General features: G+C 39.0%; 1 protein-coding gene across 3 annotated transcripts; it reads right to left on the bottom strand.

Annotated features, from left to right (window-relative positions):
- Positions 1-2,734: 2,734 nt before the first annotated feature.
- On the bottom strand, positions 2,735-19,171 carry LOC140135099 (membrane-spanning 4-domains subfamily A member 4A-like). Of its 3 annotated transcripts, XM_072156142.1 has the most exons (8): positions 19,075-19,143; positions 17,997-18,174; positions 13,337-13,502; positions 13,074-13,202; positions 12,009-12,065; positions 7,536-7,709; positions 5,751-5,870; positions 2,735-4,247 (listed from the first exon to the last, which is right to left on the bottom strand). In XM_072156142.1, exons 3-8 carry the CDS (start codon positions 13,496-13,498, stop codon positions 4,170-4,172), a joined length of 720 nt encoding a protein of 239 aa, XP_072012243.1. In that variant the 5' UTR covers positions 13,499-13,502; positions 17,997-18,174; positions 19,075-19,143; the 3' UTR covers positions 2,735-4,169. The 3 variants fall into 3 exon arrangements, with proteins under 3 accessions (XP_072012243.1, XP_072012242.1, XP_072012244.1); XM_072156141.1 differs by lacking the exon at positions 17,997-18,174 and having other exon boundaries at positions 19,075-19,171; XM_072156143.1 differs by lacking the exons at positions 13,074-13,202; positions 17,997-18,174 and having other exon boundaries at positions 19,075-19,171.
- Positions 19,172-19,635: the final 464 nt, after the last annotated feature.

Here is a 19,635-nt window from a genome sequence, read left to right as displayed (position 1 = left end):
GGAGAGGTGAGGGACCACAATAGGAGCTGATTGCTTTCAATAGGTCCTACCTAATGCTGGACCATGTTCATAAGATTGAATTACATTTAAGGTGATCCACAAGGAGATTCTCCAGATGCACCTAAAATGCATTTTAAAACGCAATTCAATCGCATCTCGTGAAGCTGCATTCACATTCATAGTATCATAGTATATAAGGCCAGAAAAAGACGCAAGTCCATCAAGTCCAACCTTTAAGAATTAAATAAATGTTTTATCCCCATAACCCGTGATATTTTTTTTCTCCAGAAAGGCATCCAGGCCTCTCTTGAACATGTACATAGAGTCCGCCATAACAACCTCCTGCGGCAGAGAGTTCCATAGTCTCACTGAACCTTTGTCTATGTTGATGGTAGAATCGCCTCTCCTCTAGGCATAGAGGATGGCCCCTTGTCCTGGTCACAGGCCTAGGTATAAAAAGATCTTTGGAGAGATCCTTGTACTGTCCGTTCAGGTATTTGTACATTGTAATGAGGTCTCCCCTCAGTCGTCTTTTTTTCTAAACTGAATAATCCCAAATGTTGTAACCTGTCATTGTATTCTAATCCCCCCATTCCCCTAATAATCTTGGTTGCTCTCCTCTGCACCCGTTCCAGCTCTACTATATCCTTTTTATAAACTGGTGCCCAAAACTGTACGCAATATTCCATGTGTGGTCTGACCAGGGATTTGTATAAGAGCAAAACTATGTCTTTATCATGAGAATCTGTTCCTCTCTTGATATATCCCATAATTTTATTAGCTTTAGCAGCAGCCGCCTGACTCTGGTCACTAAAATTAAGTTTACCATCTACCAATATCCCCAGGTCCTTTTCTGGACCTGCTCCAGTGGTACTCCACTGATAACGTCAACCCAATCTAAGAATGTGCCATTAATGATGACCCTCTGTTTTCTATCACAAAGCCAATTACTTACACAAATACACAGATTTTCCCCTAGTCCCAGCAGTCTCATTTTATATACCAACCTTTTAAACGGCACGGTGTGAAATGCCTTTGAAAAGTCCAGATATACAACATCTACAACGTCCCCCAGGTCCAGTCTGGAACTTACCTCCTCCTAGAAACCAATCAGATTAGTCTGACAGGACCGATCTCTAATAAACCTATGCTGATGCTGGGTTATAAGTTTCTGCACAGTGAGATACTCCATGATAGCATCTCTAACAAACCCCTCAAATATTTTCCCCACCACAGAAGTTAGACTCACAGGTCTGTAGTTTCCAGGATCACTTTTTGATCCTTTTTTGTATATTGGTACCACATTTACTATGCGCCAGTCCTGTGGAACATAACCAGTCCTCAGTGAATCTTCATATATTAAAAATAACAGTTTGTCTATCACGGTACATAGTTCATGCAGAACCCGGAGGTGTATGCCATCTGGCCCTGGTGATTTATCTAACTTAGTGGTTGTTAGGCGGTGCCGTACCTCTTCCTGCGTTAAACTGTTGACTCTCCAAGGAGAATTTACATTATTCCTCATTGTATCTTCCAACAGGGGATTTTCCTGGGTAAAGACAGTAGATTGGCCCTTTCCTCATCTCCTACCACCATGACCCCATGTTATTCCTAAGAGGGCCCACACTCTCCGTTTTTAGTTTCTTATCATAAATATACTTGAAAAATAATTTGTGATTATTTTTGCTCTCCCTGGCAATATTTCTCTGTCTCTATTTTTGCGGTATTTATCTGCTTTTTACAGGATTTATTTTTCTCACTATAATCCTGTAATGCCTCATAGCTACCTTCACGTTTTAGCACCTTAAACGCCTTATATTATCTGTTCGCATTGCATTTTAAAATACATTGCAGACACATGAGGAAAATGCATCTCCAAATACATCTGTGTTTTTACATTAATACTAATGTGTTTTGGGATGCATTTTACCTGATGCATTTGCTGTTCCTTTCAAAATGCAATGAAAACGCATTCTATAAACGTAGCCTTAGAATATACAGGTAACATTTCTATGTAGCAGTAGGTGGGCTCCCAGAATCAATTTCACTGGTGGGCCCTAGGTCCACCAGTCCGACCCTGTCCCCTAGGATATGCTGAGGCAAACAAACAGGGCTGTTGGAGGGCTTGACTTTTAGAGTTTATTGTCCTCATTGTCGTCCCCGAGTCAAGTGTTTTAACCAGCCAATCTTTACTGTGTTTATAACATGGAAGTAATAGGTAATCAGATTCAGGGCCTAGTTCACATGGTGCAGAACCCTGCAGAATAGGTTCAAGTGCAGGAACTGTGCCCCCTTCCTCCTTTAGGTCACTCTGTGTCACAGTACAAGGTCAAATTGCCTGATTGGGTCAGTGGTGATAAAAAGCTATTTTTTTTCCTTCAAACAGAGTCTAAAGTATATTTTCACCTCAGGCCTCAGGTACCGACATCCAGAAAGTACTACTTCATGGAAGTCCTCAGAAATTGGTGCTTTTTCCATAGCCTCAGATCCGCTGATCGGTCTTCTGTGGATTTTTTTCTGATTTAAGGCTATTATATGAGGAGTCAATGCCTATAGTTGACCACTGAATAGAGGTGGGGCCGGTTACAAGATGTATAACCAAGTTAGTATAGCATAATAAGCTCTAGAGTCGTATACACCACCAAAGCCTAGTGCTGAGAATAATACATATAAGCCTATTTTGTCCACCTAAAAAGGGGGACGGGCCCAGGACATAAAACACATAATTCAAATATGATAAAATATTGCTTTATTGAATTCGACATACAAAAGGCATAAAAAAGTATATGGGTACTGAATAAAAGGGTACAGCCACAGATGGTGGTACGCAGAAAAAGGAGTGGCACCACTTGGACACAAAGGAGGAACCACGCATAATATGTTGTCTGGGGCTCAGGCAGATAAAAATAAATATGTGCCAATATGATTGTAACGTAATGTTAATGCATATATATAAACATGTTGCACTTTGCCCCAAATGTTTTAAAGTAAACAGGGTCTCTTATCCTGGGGGTCAGCCGAAGGCTCATTTGAGCCGAAACGCGCGTTGGGGCTGGAGTCACCCTGGACCTGGGAACCTGCAACCTAATCATGATCCCCTCAGGATCATTTACATATAGTCTTTCATCCTGGTGGTAGATGTCCTCTGAGCCAAAGGAAACAGCTGATGGAACATTACTAAACTCAATTCAGGAGATGGTGTGTTCCTTCAATTTAAAATGACAGTGCGCTTAAGTATCAGTTTAGTCTGCAATTGTCTGATGCACTGTAAGATCTGTTAGTGGGAAACCCTGATTCAAAGACCTTGGAAGACACTATGTTACTTGCTGTGAAGTAAGACAGACGTTCTACGGAATGTGAACGTGATTGAATGTCTGCTATACCAGTTCGTAATCCTCAGTCTGCTGCTTTGTCCTCTTCATCTACTGTCTCCTCTACTGTCTGCTGCTTTGTCTTCTTCTACTGTCTCCTCTACCTTATCAAAAGAGACCCTGATTAACATTGAAAAACCCCTGCAAATTGGAGCCATGTCATCCTGTGATTGAATGGAGTATTGCTTTATGAATGCACTCTGCCACATCTGTGGAAAGTCCGGTCATCTGATTGAGTCCTGTTCCATGATACCAGCACTGGAGAATTACAAGTGCCTAAGTAACATTCGGGAGGGTCACTTGGGCAGACAGGTATTTCCACAACCAGTTTTGAAAAAATTTTTCACAGTAAACCTTTCGGTCACTGAGAGATCTGTTTCTGGAAAGACCTTTGTAGATTTAGGGGCTGCAGCTAATTTTGTCAATGTGAATTTTGTTTTGACTCTGGGTGTACATCTAGAAAAAGTGTATTCTCCATTCCTAGTAACAGGAGCTGACTCTTTCCCTTTTGTTTTAAGACTCCTCAAATTACCTTTTAGGTAGGATCAATTCACACTAGCCCGCAATGAACAAAAATGTAATTGTAAGAAAGGATGTAAGAGAAACAATTTTTAGCTGAAAGAGTCAGTTAGTTACTAGAGCTCTACAGGAACCTGTCACTAGTTGTATTTGTGGAAATGTGGTGACAGGTTCCCTTTAAGCATATTATTGCAACACATACATTTTCCATTAAATATGAATATTTGTACATCGAATCCTTATGATGTCTTTTAATCCGTGATGGCCTTTAAATTTTTGTCAGGCGTCCAGAGTAACTGTGGCGGAAGGAGATTCTTCTGGTGATATCACAGGTGTAGACTGATAGATGATCACACTCTAGAACACATTGCAAAGAAACACCAATTATTGAAAATCTGCATTTGTCAAACTTTACAGTGTTCTACCAGTTATTCTAAAAAAAAAAAAACCCTTGTAGGATGACAAAAAAGAAAGAAAGCGTATTTACCTCTGTGCTTATAACTGTGTTGATAACTGTGGGGATGTGGGGGATGCTGAACAGTGTATCAACTAAATTAACTAGTAAGAGTAGCTGCTGTGCTATATATTAATTACTGGGGCATTGCTGACTACATATAGATTGGTGGGGGGCTACTCAGCTACGTTAATATTTAGCTACGCAATATCCCATTTAAATGTATTTAAATGTAACCCTGAACCCCATCATAAATTAATGAACAGGAGTAAACTTTAATAAGAAGATGTCATTGCTGTATGTAAATTAGTAGGTGCCGTATATAAATTAGAAGATTTTATCTATGTGACATTTTCGGGATGTGCTGCCTGGTGCTGAAGACATCTTGTGATGTATTCTGTAGAAATAAGTCATGGGTGGAGAAGTTATCAAAGTTCTGTAACTGATGGAGAAGTATTGTCATCTGTAAGGAGCCACAAAGATGAAGACCAGAACGGATCAGAGGTAGAAGGCCGGAGCTACGACTGAGTTATACAGTAACTGATCACTTTATCTCCCTAATGGCAGATTTGTAGTGCAGTCATTTTTTTCCACTGTATAGTAATGTGCAGTATATTCCCTGCTGGTATATATTTATATATATGGTGTATTCATTACTGCAATATTATTAGTATTGTACAGGTAGATGGGTATTGGTGTGGGGATATATATTTATGTGCATACTTATTTCAGTGTTTATTATATATGCTGTTGGTGTCTTGTTACACCACTGGGCATTACGGCTACATTACCAGATTCCCTTAGAGCGCCTTGTCTTTTAATTTATTCACTCCCCCCCGTTACAAATCCCACCCATCCACAGTGCATAGAGCAGGTGGCAGGCGGGACTTGTATCATAACGGGAGATGAGGCACTCTGAGATGCTCCAGTGACATAAATGCAGCACCCCAGATTTCTTAGCATAATTTTTAAAACTTATATTGCCACAATTTTAGCATATAGAGTTATAGTAAAAGAAGTTCCTCAAGAACGCATTTAGCGTGACCTCCCCAACCCATAGAAGTTGCGGTTGGCAGCAGGCACTGAAGATTGTAATGCTAAAACAACGGTGGAAACTAGAAGCAGGGTAAGTATGCAATCTTCATTTTGACATCTAGGGTCATAAAAATAATAAATCTTTATATAGGCCCATCATATTTAACAGCGCTTCACAGATAATGAGGGACATAGTCAGACAGAGCAACAACATGGTGGAACAGATGGAAATTTTAGAATTTACTCTTAGCTGCTGTCTGTCTACCTACGGGCCAGAGAGTGCATTGGTTTTAGGTAACTTAAGCTTTTAACTATATAAGATGTACTAACTCAACCATGCTTACAGCATATTTTAAAACCCAGTTACTTACTGTTTCATTGTAAGATGAACGGCAAACAGTCCTGCATGCAAATACTGATGTAGATATGGTGATGCAAAATATTAACAGGGTTAGTAAAAAGAAGAACACTATGAGCCCACCTATGCACACCTAAAACAGAAAAAAAAGGATCAAATTAAGGAATGTAAAGTACTTACACTGGCAGTCATAGTTGGATGATCAGTCACACTGTTGCTGTATAAATCAGTATTTTATTGAAAATTCATGGCAAATATCCAAACATTGTGACGTTTCGGTCGTAAATGGACAAGACGCAGTTTGTAAGAGAGAAATCAGGAAATATTGCATATAGCCTTGGATAGCGGGGGTAATAATTAGTATAGCGGGATACATATATTCTCTGCACCCCATCAACAAAAATGGTGATATTTTTGCTGATTTATTAGACAATAAAAACTGAAATATCACATGGTCATAAGTATTCACAACCTTTTATAGTTATAATTAACTCATATGCTGTCCATTTCATTCTGATGCTCCTTGAGAGGATTCTACTCCTTCAGTGGAGTCCAGCTGTGTTTAATTAAACTGCTTAGGTTTGATTAGGAAAGGCACACACCTGTCTATACAGGACCTCACAGCTCACATGAGAATCATGAGGTCTAAGGAACTGCACAAGGAGCCCACAGACAGAATTGTGGCACAGATTTAGCAAAGGTTACAAATGAATTTCTGCAGCACTCGAAGTTCCTAAGAGAACAGTGGCCTCCATAATGGAGGAAGTTCGGGAGTACCACAACTCTTCCTCAACCTGGCCATCCAGCCAAACTAAGCAATGGTGGAGCAAAAACCTTGGTGGGAGAGGGAAAGACGAACCCCAATATCACTGTAGCTATGCTACAGAGATGCATTAGGGGGATCGGATAAAGTTCCACAATGTAAGCTATGAATGCAGTTGGAGCTTCATGGGAGAGTGTGCCAACGGATGCCTCTTCTCAGTGCAAGACATATGAAAGCTGCATACAGTTTGCACAAAAACACATCCCAGACTATGAAAAATAAGATTCTCTGATATGATGAGATGAAAATTGAACTTTTTGATTAAAATTTTAAGTAGTATGTGTGGAGAAAACCAAGCACTACCCATCATTTGCCAAATACAGCATCATGCTACGGGGGTGGTTGCAGTTGAAGGAAAGATGAATGTGGACAAGTACAGATATATCTTGGATAAAAACCACTTCCAGAGGGCTCTGGATCTCAGGGCTGGGCCGAAGGTTCACCTTCCAACAAGACAATGACCCTATGAACACAGCTAAAATAACAAAGCAGTGGCTTCAGAACAACTCTGTGACCATTCCTGACTGTCCCAGCCAGAGCCCTGAGCCCAATTGAGCATGTTTGGATAGACTTGAAAATGGCTTCCACCAAGGTTCACCATCCAATATTGGCACAAGTAGGTTTAAGCTACGCTATATCATAGATATTGCATACAAAAGCCAATAGATCTTGCATACAAAATTCGCCATTTTAGGTGTATTGGCTTTTTTTTATGCAATATCTATGATATAGAGTAGTATAAACCTGTTTGTGCTGTTAATCACTTTTTTAAAATAATGTCTGGAATATACAGTACTGTGTCTATGGGAATCTGTATATCTATCTATCTATCTTTCTATATATAATTTTATAAAGCAGTAAAGAATATTGGACATAAAATAAAATATAGATAAGTCGTGGCCTTACACTTTTTTGGGTAGCTTGGTAAATGAGTATACATTCTAAAATAATGGCACAAAATGAATAGAAATGTACCTGTGTATTAAAAGCTCCAATGCATTTCATATTTGTTTTATAATATGCACAAAACCAATCATCTGCAATGTATCTTGGAATATAAAGTGGTGAAGGAAATATTGTTAAGATCATCAAGATTTCAAAAGACGCTGCAGCAATACTGATCATGTGCATCACCAAACTAGCCCTCACCTGGAAAAGAAATGAACAATTATTCTATGAAATGGAAGGTAAACTTCTTATAATATTACATTTATCTGGATGTGAAACAAGCATTCTACTGTGTACTATAGGTCTCACAGGAGATCAGTCATTCCTTCTACTACGTTTCACAATTTAAAGTGTAACTAAACTTTTAACAGAAATGAATAGTGCAAATGATAAAAGTAAATCTCTGTTCCTGAGGTAAGTGTATTTTTTCGGGGGGAAGGTATGGAGGTATAAAATATAGAACAATTTGGGACACTTAATCACAGCTGCATATGTAACTGTGGGTGGTGTAGAGTCCCAAATCTCCCTGTCAGGCTTTAAACAGCTTCATCCACTGACAGCTACTAGTTAAGGAGCTGATGATGTATCTATTGACTGATTACAGACAGTCACTGGATAGTCCAATGTCATTAGAGATAAATCATTATAAGGTATGGAACAGTCAAGCTGTATGACAACGGTGTGCAGTGGAAGTAGGGTCACTATTAGGGAATACCAAACTTAATGTATTGTATAGTTCATTCCCTTTCCTCTGCCAGAATGCCATTTGATCCAGATGGCTTATTCTGGCCATGTGGTTTGCAATCCAGGTCTGCTTTGTTAGGTTGGGATAAAAAAGGGAGGGAGTAAGAGGCCACCTCAGGTGTTATCATAACAAACAGGTGAGTATGCACACAAAGTCAAATACTCACCTGATATATGCTTAGAACTCATGATTAAAGTGCAAGGAAACCAAATGTAGAGAAAAATCAATGGGGAACTGTATATCGAAGCCAATGTCTCACCACGATAATAAACCACTTTCATTTATTATCGATTAAAGAAAATTGCTCTCAGTGAAAAGTGACGTGAGCAAAGAGTGCTCTCCCTATACCGATCATTTGCGAGCCACTGATGTCACATGATCAGCAGGGGCTGCCACATGATCAGACCCTTTCAAGTTGTCACAATGAAAGGTTATAGACTGTACAATAAAGTTAGTTAGACGACAATGAGTAAAATACCTTCTTAGGCATAATTGTGTTCTAACCTATAAAAGGAAATGCATAAAATTATGGATGTTCATAAAAATATAATGAACAAGTAATACCAGATACTATCATGTAAAATAAATTTCTTGACTCCTTCAATAATCTCATTCGGGTCCTGTGGTACCAACACTTTAATCTAAATATCCAGAAGATCACTCTGTGCTTCAATCTATTACGCCAGAGAAGATTTGCTGAATCGGTGTTAATGTAAAAAACTGCATAGTATTCCCATGATAGATAAATCACGTTGTCAGAACTGCAAATGAGAAAGTTTTAGATTTTTTTAAAATTCTTATGAATGTTCCTTATTGTGAAACAACATTTGCATGACTACCTTTATAACTCCTTACAATGTTTGGGAACCTGCTTTTAATAGATGGTTTTGATGTGACTAGTTTTAGTCTACTAGGCACTATGATGTCTTTGATGGTTTTGGTGCGCTTGAGAGTAAGCAAAGGATTCTCTGGTATTAAATCCCTCAAATATGGGTCTTTTAGTAACACATCCCAGTGTCCCTATATGATCTCTCTCACTGATACAGAATCTTTAGAGTATCTAGTGATAAAATTCTCATATTTATATGTTGAAGGCTCCTTTACTTTATTGAATAGACATTCTTTTTGGCTAAAGATATTAGCCCTTCCACAGGACGCCTTCACAAAGGATTTTTGGGTAACCCTTTTCATGGAATCTATCAGTTCAAAACTTCCTTTGTTCAATGTATTCTAAATTGTCACCGGGGTCACGGGTGCTTCCGCTACCCATATCGCAGGTCGCAGGCTGAAATGTGCCCCCCCGTGTGCGCAGGTGCTGCACTCGCACTGCTCACCTCTCCCCGTTCCTGATTCCCGTCCGCGGTCCGTGTGCGCACGTCCCTGTCTCCGGCCTCTTCCAATAACACCCTGCCGAATCTTTGAGCCCATGCCATAGAGAAAGCTCCCCTGTGTGCCTGGTTGTTCCTGTTCCTACATTCCTGTGTGTTATTGCTCCTGAGTTCCCCTGTTCCTGCTCCTGAGTTCCCTTGTTCCTGAGTTCCCTTGTTCCTGTGTTCCTGTTCCCGTGCGCCTGTGTGTTTCTGCGTTCCTGTTCCTGTGCTCCTGTCTGTTCCTGTTCCTGTGTTCCTACATTCCTGCTCCCGTGGTCCTGTGTGTTCAAGTCAGTTTATGTGTTCCTGTTCCCTTCTGCCTGGACGTTCCGTTGCTGACCCCGGATTGGACTTGACCTTGCATGTCTGCCTCCAGCCCTGACCCTGTGCCTGAACCTTACAACGAGACTGTCCCCTGCAAAGATACCTCGACCTTGGCTGTGACCGCGGGCTAGTCGCACCTGTGGAATGACCTGGTGGTACCAGGTGCCACTTAGTTCCACTCTGGTGAAGACCAGGTGCCACTTAGATTCCGATCCTAGGTGGCGGCTAGTATCATCTCCCGTGGTAGTCCAGAGGATTCACAGATCCCGAATCCTGACATAAATCATTGGTGTAGTTTTATATAAACTAGTTTTGGCGTCCCTTATATAAAAATGTTGTCAAAGAATCTACAATAAAAAATGCATTTATGAAAGAGAGAAAGTTTGTAAATATGAAGCTCCTCCATATGCCCCACAAAGAGGTTGGTAATGTTTAGAGCAAATTTGTTCCCCATAGCTGTGCCCCGTTTTGTAAGTATATATTACCAGAAAAAGAAAAATAGTTATGTTGCAGAGTGAATTTAATTGCCTCTAGAATAAACTCCTTCTGAGAGCTGGGAAGACGATCGATCATTTTTTTCTAGTTACAAAGAGATGGCTTCAATGCCTTTCTTGTGATCTATATAACGGTAGAGAACACTAATATCCATATAATGTCCATGGTCAAAAATAAATAAGTTAATAAATAATTGATGTAATCTGTCTAATAAAATTATGGTACTTATCATAAATAAGTGCCATAGCTTGCACTACAATTCTCAAACTCTTTTTTATTAAGGATACCCAGCTTATGTCCTTCATCAAGGAAAGCATAACATTTTTTAGTAAACGCAATTGTGGCTTTGACAATTAAGTTTTCCATAAAAAGCCTTATCAAAAAGTAAATACAAGTTCTCTGACATAATCTGTCCGATTTAAAATCCCAACGGCAGAACTTTTTATGATTTTCTTTCTGCTAAAGTGAGCTTATTATTATACTTGTCCTTCTTGGCCTTTTTTGATAATTATACAGTTCCCCCTCGGTTTTTCTCTGCATCTTGTTTATTTTGTTTTGTTGGTAAAAAAATATATATTACAGGCAGTCCCTGGGTTACATACAAAACTGCATTGTACTTTGACCAATGATTATCAATAAAGCTTCATTACAGACACCTTACAGCTGATCATTGCAGTCTGGGACTATAGTAAAGTATCCAGAGAGCTTCACCAGAGGTCACAGGGGACAGAGGGGTCCGTCTGTAACTATGAATCGTCTGTAAGTCGGGTGTACTTAAGAAGAACACCCGACTTACAGATGACCTCTAGTTAGAGACGGACATCTCTGACTACTGTGATCTCTGGTGAAGTTCTCTGGAAGCTTTACTATAGTCCCAGGCTGCAATAATCAGCTGTAAGGTGTCTATAATTAGTCTTTTTTTATAATCCTTGGTCCCATTACAGCAAAAAAATGTAAAAAAGGCTGCTAAGGCTTCATATGTGGTTGTGATGATCTAAAAACAAATGTACAACCTGCAACAAAGTGTGAATTAAAGTGAACATATTGATCTAGATGAATTTATATGGTGCTGGACATGTGAATAAGCATCATAAATACCTGCTGCTTTTCTATATCCAGAAACTCAATAGGGGCATTTATTTATTTGGGTGTAGGGTGGTGCTGGAAACGTGTTATATTTTTCACTGTGATATAAGTTTGTGGTCACGATTAATGATTTAGAGCACAAGCCAAAAGGTTTAGAACTGTCTCCACATTCATAAAGGCAGAATACATCAGCTTTTAGCTGCTCTAATTGTGCACCAAAAAGTGTGCCCCAAATTCATTCTGAAAAATAGAGGCGCTGGAAAAGTGTTCACAAGCGGCACCAAAATTTTGTGCCCAAAAACAGAACAAGTAAGTTTCGTAAAAACCAGAAAAATTGTGGCGCCAACACTTCATAAATAAGGCGCAATAGGCGCAGCAAGGGAAAAAACATGTTTGAAAGGCAATAGTAAATGACCCCAAAAAAGCCCAATCACGTAGTCCAATTTCTCCCCCCCCCCCATTTTTTAAAATAGCTTTTACCTTTCTTATTGTTGGTTTACTTGAAGCAGCCAGTGAAATTGATCCAGAAATAATATACTAAAATACATAAAAAAAATAAACATATATTATTAGCTATGTAATACTGGTAACAAGAAGTCGAATAAATACATGACAACCATGCCTTTTATTTCCATAAACTATAACTGGTTGTCACCTATAAGTTGCATGTTAAATCTAATCAATATGTGATTCACAATGTAGGTTACATTTTGGGGGGCTTATTGTTAGACACAGTTAAGATGGGGTGTGAGATAGAAGGATCATTTTCACCCAACATACATTAGCGTTTTATGAACTAGTTTTGATTTTCACAACTAATGTAAAGGACCCTGTCTTGTCACATGAGTGGGTGGTAGCAAATACATAGAATTGTGTAATAAAGAGCTATTCACTGTTTACTTCCAGTGGCTGCCCCAGGACATGTGATGTCACACAGGTGCAAATCTCGTTATAACACAGAGGGTAATCACCAGTTTCCGTCCACAGGAAGCAAACATAAAAGCTGTATAACTTTTCATCATACAAACAAAAACATTTGCTTGCTGAAACAGGAATAATCCTTATTCTCTTGGCGCTCAATGTCCGATATATATACATAGATAGACATATGGGAAATGTTATTCAGCAACTTATTTAGGTGGTAAATCTATTTGCCTGAAAACGCAGATTTCAAATTTAAAAAATGGCAAATTTTTCAAAAAATTTTATCATTTTTTCTTTTTTTTTTTGTAAATATACGCAAAACTTATCGGCGAACGTTTCCCCCTCAAATGAAGTACAACATGTGAGGAAAAAAACTATGTCAGAATTGTTTTGATAAGTAACAGCGTTTAAAAGTTTTAACCATATAAAGCAACACATGTCAGAATCCAAAAAATGGGGCTGAGCCTTAAGCTACAAACTGGCTGCGTCCTTAAGGAGTTAAAGGAGTTGAATACTTATCAATGCTACCCTGGTGTACCACAGAGGGAGGAGTCCCTGAGCAATATACCACCATCAAGTCCTCTACTAGGTAAAGACATCAATGGATGTAAATTATCTTACCAGTGCACCAGACCACATGAGTAAACGGGTGTATGTTATATTGATTATGTAACGGCAAATCTTCTTACACATAATCCAAAAGATGATACCGAAGGAGATAAAAATAATTCCTACAAATATTTGAACAGTCTGCAAAATATAAAAAATACATTTTAACAATCTAATCATTTATTATGCAGAAAGGAAGAGTGTTATATAGTAGATTCTCTTACTATAGCACCTGTGGGGAATACATTGCTTTTATTAAGATAGTGAAAACTTACACCAAGAACTTCAGGTTCTCCCTTGTAAAATGTGACTAAAGGCTTGGGTATGGTGGACAGAGCTTTGTATGACAGTCCTTCTGGTACATTCACTTGATCAGTTTTAGGTCTTTCTTGTGAGATAATAACAACACCTTCTCCGTCTGTGTTGATTGCAGACATGGCCCTGCAACAGCATAAGACAACCCTGCTTTATTTTTCACTTTCCACCAGAAACCAAATTGTTCACCTGGTGGATTACAAAACCCGGATGGTGTGTATAGTAAATTACAAAACATGGTATACTTACAAAAAATAAAATATAATATAATTTATGCATGCCCCGGGGCTATGCCAGCCGCATTCTGTGAGCTCTCAGAATGTGTCTGGCATAATTTTACAGTGGATACATAAATTTGCATATCTTATAAACTCATGTTTTACAGAAATGCAGCCATACAAAGAAATAGGAAATGAAGCTTGGGACACACAGGGACGGGATGTGGAGGTATGTAATAGTAATCTACCATCAGGTAATCTGATGGTAGATATTCTTTAAAGGGGTATTCCCACGAAGACAAGATTCTTAAATATACTCAGGATAGCAAAATAACACACTCTCTAATTCAATCTTCTGACTTTAGGGTTGGAAGGACATATTTTTCTCCTGTCTGACGCTGCTCTAAGCTGCTTTTTGGCCCCCACCCTTGCATTCCAGGACGAGATCACACACTGACTTCCTGCCGACAAACAACACATCCTGAGATTAAAGCTGCAAGCTACAGAAAGATAAGGCCTTTATCCAGGGGAGGGAGGCATATAGCTGTGCTATGTGTATGTTATGACTGTAGAGCTGAGAATGTCATGTCACTAAGTGATAAGAGCTAAAACAGCAATAACACTGTGTAAAATTGTAAAGTAAGGAGTGAAATTATCTTAATTGTGTAAACATCCCCAGAGGATTGAAAATTGAGAAAGTATAAAGATATAAAATATATTCAGTTATGAATGTCGAGCTGCATCTTGTAAATAAGGCTCATATTCACACACAATTTTAGTTCATTTAGTTAATATTTCATAGTTCATTTTAGTTCATAGTTCATGTGTAGAAAAAAAATTATAAAAACAAACATTTTTCTAAACAATGGCCCAATACTCAAATCAGAATGACATAATATTCGATTTTCAATAATAAAAAATCAACAACATAGAATAGAATATCAACCATATGAAAAGATCCTAGAACAGTGATGGTGAACCTTTTAGAGGCCAAGTGCCCAAACTGTAACCCAAAACCCTGCTTATTTATAGCAAGGTGCCAACCAAAATTAAAGCAGTAACTTATTGCTGCCTTTCAATCATATTGGCCTCCTGAGGACAGCAACACAGTAGAAAGATGGAAAATTGTCATAATTTTAGCTTCTTTCCAGTTTCCCTCTGTACACAGATAATTCAGCCCTGTCTAATTCTCCCTCTTCCTACAGTCCCAAGTAGCGAAGTAAGTATCAAAATATAACTGAAAGCCGCATCTTTTAAGTTGCTTGGAACTGCAGAAAGATTCTTTGAGTCTTGTCTGGTGTGCTGGGGCAATGGCCCGGGTGCCCACAAAAAGATCTCTGAGTGCCGCCTCTTACACCCGTGCCATAGGTTCGCCACCACTGTCCTAGAATATGATTCTTCTCTATGGGGGGATATTATATATTCATGCCTATTATATTGCGATAGAGCAGGGCTTTCTGATGGTCTAATAATAGGGGCAGTGGAACCCTACCCAAGTACTCTTGAATCGAGCCCGGCAAACTCTATAGATCTGAAAATTTTCAAACTCTTTTATAATTTCATTCTCATTTTATGTCTCTTCACCTGATGATCTTTTAATAGTGTTGATTATTTGACTTGCATGATTAGATCTAATTCTTTCGGCTAACCTTCTCCCGGGTCGAAGCCCTTCACAGAAATTCTTCTGACCTCGGTAGTTAGTGAGATAGGAGTTATGTTCTTGTTGTGTTCTACTGAGTTTGCTAAGCGTTTTTTCAGATTTATCTTTCATTCTTTTTTCCTCCGACTCAGCTACCCTTTTCTCTAACCCTCTTTCCTCTGTGTGAAGCTGTCTACGACGCTTTTTTATTTCTCATGAGATAGTTTCTTAAATACATTTTAACCATGTCCCAGACAGTCGACACAGGGGCAGATCCCAAGTTAAACTCAATAAACTCTTTCAGATCCTCCTTGATTTGCTCCAAATCCCTTATCAAGCTAAACTTTCAGTGGGTTAACCTATGTCCTCTGCCTTTAAAATGATATTGAGATCAGGGAATGGTCCGAGATTGTTCTTAATCTGTACTTCATGCTCTTAACTAATAAAAAATCTTTATCATTAACTAATGCTAAGTCAATATGCGATCTAGAATTATGAACCTGGTTATAGCATGAGAAGACTACTTTGTTACCATAAAGTTTCCTCCAAACATCTCTTTCACTGGATTCTCTATCCTCACGGAATCCATAAAATTCAGAGTATTGAACCTTACCATTTTTCAAATTATGTTCCGATTCTCTATCCCACTCATTTATCAGAATGCAAATACAGGATGGTCTACTTCCTCTATAAATTCCAGTAATTTATTAAGAACTTGAAAATTGAACGGGGGAATATAGATGAAGGCAAGAGTACACCACTTGCCAAACAGACATCCTTTAAGAAAAATGAATCTCCCCTTTGGATCATAGCTTTCTATCTGAAAATTCACTGATTATGTGTAAAAACTGAATTACCCCAAGAATATTGTGAAAAAAACTGAGTGAAATTCTTGCAATCTCCAACCTTTCTTTGTTAAATGAATCTTTTCCTGTGTCAAATGGGTCTCTAATAGAACTACTATTGTCGGTATCTGCTTGTTAATAATATCTGTTATTATACATCTTTTCTTTTTCCATTGAGCCCCCTAATATTCCATACAATTTCACCATCATATAGTATCAGATAAAGGGGCAATATAGGGGAGAAAGAAAGAAAAGAAACTCCGCACCCTGGCCTCCCCTCCAACTAATACTCCTTGATTTGCAATGCTGTTCTGTCTTATGCATGTGTCAATAAAGCGATTATTAAAAAAAAATTCTTATTCATACGTTGAGGTATGTAGATTCCATAATGGGGTAATTTACTAGTCTTGCTATTGTTTAGACCTCTCACAGTCAATTAAAAGTTGGGCATGTCCATCTAAGTACGGGTTTTGGTGATTCTCCAAAAAATTTGAAAAATGTCAACCAAATTCTGAGCCTCATAACATTCTAGTAAAATATGTGGAGTCTTAAAAAGCCATGCCAACATAAAGCAGATGTTTGGGAAATGTAAGTTATGAATTTATTTGGGTGCTATGACTGCTTCAAAAGTAGAGGATTTTTCCAAATTTTTGCTAAATTTCTGTCTTTTTCATAACTAAACACAAAAGATATCAGCCAATTTTTTAAACTACTTTGAAGTACAATGTGTCACGAGAAAAGAATCTCAAAATTCCTGGATATCTTATAGTGTTCCAAAGCTATAGCGTTCCAAAGCTATAACCACTTGTAGTGACACTTGTAGTGTCCTAGAAGCCAAAATAGGCATAGTCCCAAAGGGGTTAATAGAATCAGCTAACACCATAACATACTCTGGAATCGTTGTGAAAACAAAACAAGGCAGCAGGATTTAACGCTTTAAAGATGCCGGAGCAGTACACTCTAGCTTATGGAAATTTCATCTCGCCACCTCTGCGCAGAAGCGCTCCACAAGTCGGATCTGCAAAGTGTTTTCTTTTTCTCCTCCCGGGCACACTCGGCGACAAATGTTTCAACCTGCCTTGTAACTTAATGTGTCCAAACCTCCACTTTTCCTTCGCTTGCGTGGTTTGTTCACATCATCTGGCACAGAGCATAGTGAGCCATCACTTTGTCCGCGTATGAGCCACATGCTGATAGTGACCGAATAGGGTACCATGAATGGCGGATGGGAGTGCTAAATGGCAAGATGAAGCGCTAAACTAAGCGTGAAACGATTCGTCCCTGATCTAAGAATGCATCCATTTTTGTCACCCTCCCCTGTTGTGTACGCTAAGTTTTAATGACTAATAAAGAAAAGAATTTTACAAGAGGTGGTGAGTGCCAACTTTTCTTCTTCTATACTTTGAAGCGGATGGGAGTGCGCCTCTCACTCACAACTCCTCACGCTCGGGTCTCCACCACCACGCTGCCAGTGGGAAACCGATGTGGGGACATCTCAGTGCCGGACAATCTGCTCAGAACCTGTCCCACCTAAACAGCTTTGCATAGTTGCGGTAGGAAACAGGGAGCACGCCATGGCCAGGCGTGTTACGTCATGCCGCTTGCTCCTCCCACCACTGATTTAGAAGCTCCTTTATTTCTGGGAACTGATTGCTGTAATAAAAAACTAGAAGCAGTACATTATTCGTAGTCCAGTTTGTCCACTTTGGTTCCCTTAGATCATGTTCGTTGCAGTTCCTTATCACTGTCTATGTAATGTAACACAGGGAAGAAAAAATAACTGCGTCTCTTCTGCGCTAACGGTACACCTTGACAAACGCTAAGTCTGCAGCTTCACTTGGTGGTGCGCTCCGGGGATAAACGAAAGTCAATATAGAGCAAAAACATCCAAATAAAGAAGAGAAGACGGGTCACTCACCAGTACGTGAAAGTTTATTGTAGCCGACAGGAGCAGGTAGAGAGGTGACGGACACGCCACAAATGACGGACAGTTTCGCGCAGGAAGCGCTTTCTCAGGTCTGTGACATCATGTGGTGGGCAGGAACTATGCTTATAAGTGTGTTCCGGCCCAGTAACCATGGATACTGTGAACACAACTATCACCACATGTTTAAAAACAAAGTAACAATATTGACACTACTACAAATGCGCTACCGAGCATGGAAAACAAAAAGATTCCCCAGCGGGAGGGGATAGGAATAAAGAGCTCCTTAGATTTGAAGCTAAATGGATAAGGCGTACAAAAGCTATGGGACCAATAGGCTTAAATGACCGCAATGAATTAAATGTTTTTCTATAAATAACGCTGTACTAATGTTAGAATTTTTTTGGGGAGGAGATATGGGTGACATGGGAGGTTTTTCTTAAATCGATGCATATTTTTTTGTAAAAGAACTCTTTGGCAATGTGTACACTGTTCTCTGTGAGGACATAAGGGAGCCTGAAAGAGGGCTCCTGATGACCGGTTCTCTTAAATAGAACAGTGCCCCTATTGTTTCTTTGGTGTTAGAGTACATCTTGGCAAGGGGATAACAATATACCTTATCGGCACACCTCTTATAAAACATGTTCTACAAGGCACTTTCTACAATACACCCTTCACAACTCACCTTCTACAAGACACCTTCTTACACACATGTTCAACAATACACAATTAAAACACACTTTCTATGAGACATATACTGTATGACATATTCTACAAGATACCTTAAATAATATACTGTCTACAACACACCTTCTATTAGACATGTCCTTCAAGACACCTACAATACAGCTTCTGTACCACAGTACACCTTGTACAAGATCTTCTAGAAGACACATCACCATCTACAGCAACCAGAATTCACCCTTCCTTCTTTCATTTGTTGAGTATACTGATATATCTGAATGATTGATCTTTTTTTGTTGTTTTTTCACATATCACAACATTCCCATATAGTAACTAATCCACATCACAACTTCCTAAAATCTTATAAAAACAAGCCCTTAGATAATACCTTTCTTGTTATCTGAGAAGCCTTCTTTCTGGAACGTCTTCTGTTTCTGTTCATAGATGTCAGGGAGCTGTTTACAGGAGTGGTGTGCAAAGCGTGATGTTTATAGGGAGGAGTTTTCTGGGCAATGGGCCAGTCCTGCAAATAAAATAATCCAAATCAATTCTCAGAAATTCTGTAAAAGCATATGTATTCTGTATTTAAGACTCTCAAATAGCTTCCTGGCTTCTAATTACTTTGTTTCTCTATTCCTTATATTTTTTTCATAAAATGATTGAGAAGATATCATCTACAATGTAGATGACAATGTATAAACAGTATATTAAAAAACAAGGTGTTTGTAGGGTAGTTGAGATGCTGTACGCTAAATATCTGTAGATGTACAGTGAAGCAGCTCCAGTATAAAATAGTTCTGCAGGGGCGGAGCCCAACTAGCTCAGAGTATCCACCTTTACAGCTGTGGCCCAATTTAAGTCTGATCAAAAGTTTCTCAAGGTAAGACTAATCAGTGTAAGGCCTCATGCACACAAAGGGATCTTCACCGGGTTCAGGATAGGGGAGAGG

This window comes from Engystomops pustulosus, chromosome 6 (genome assembly GCF_040894005.1).
Source record: "Engystomops pustulosus chromosome 6, aEngPut4.maternal, whole genome shotgun sequence".
In the NCBI taxonomy this organism is placed as follows: Eukaryota; Metazoa; Chordata; class Amphibia; order Anura; family Leptodactylidae; genus Engystomops; species Engystomops pustulosus.
The sequence above is the reverse complement of the archived record's forward strand: the minus strand, read 5'-3'. Positions and strand labels throughout refer to the sequence as shown.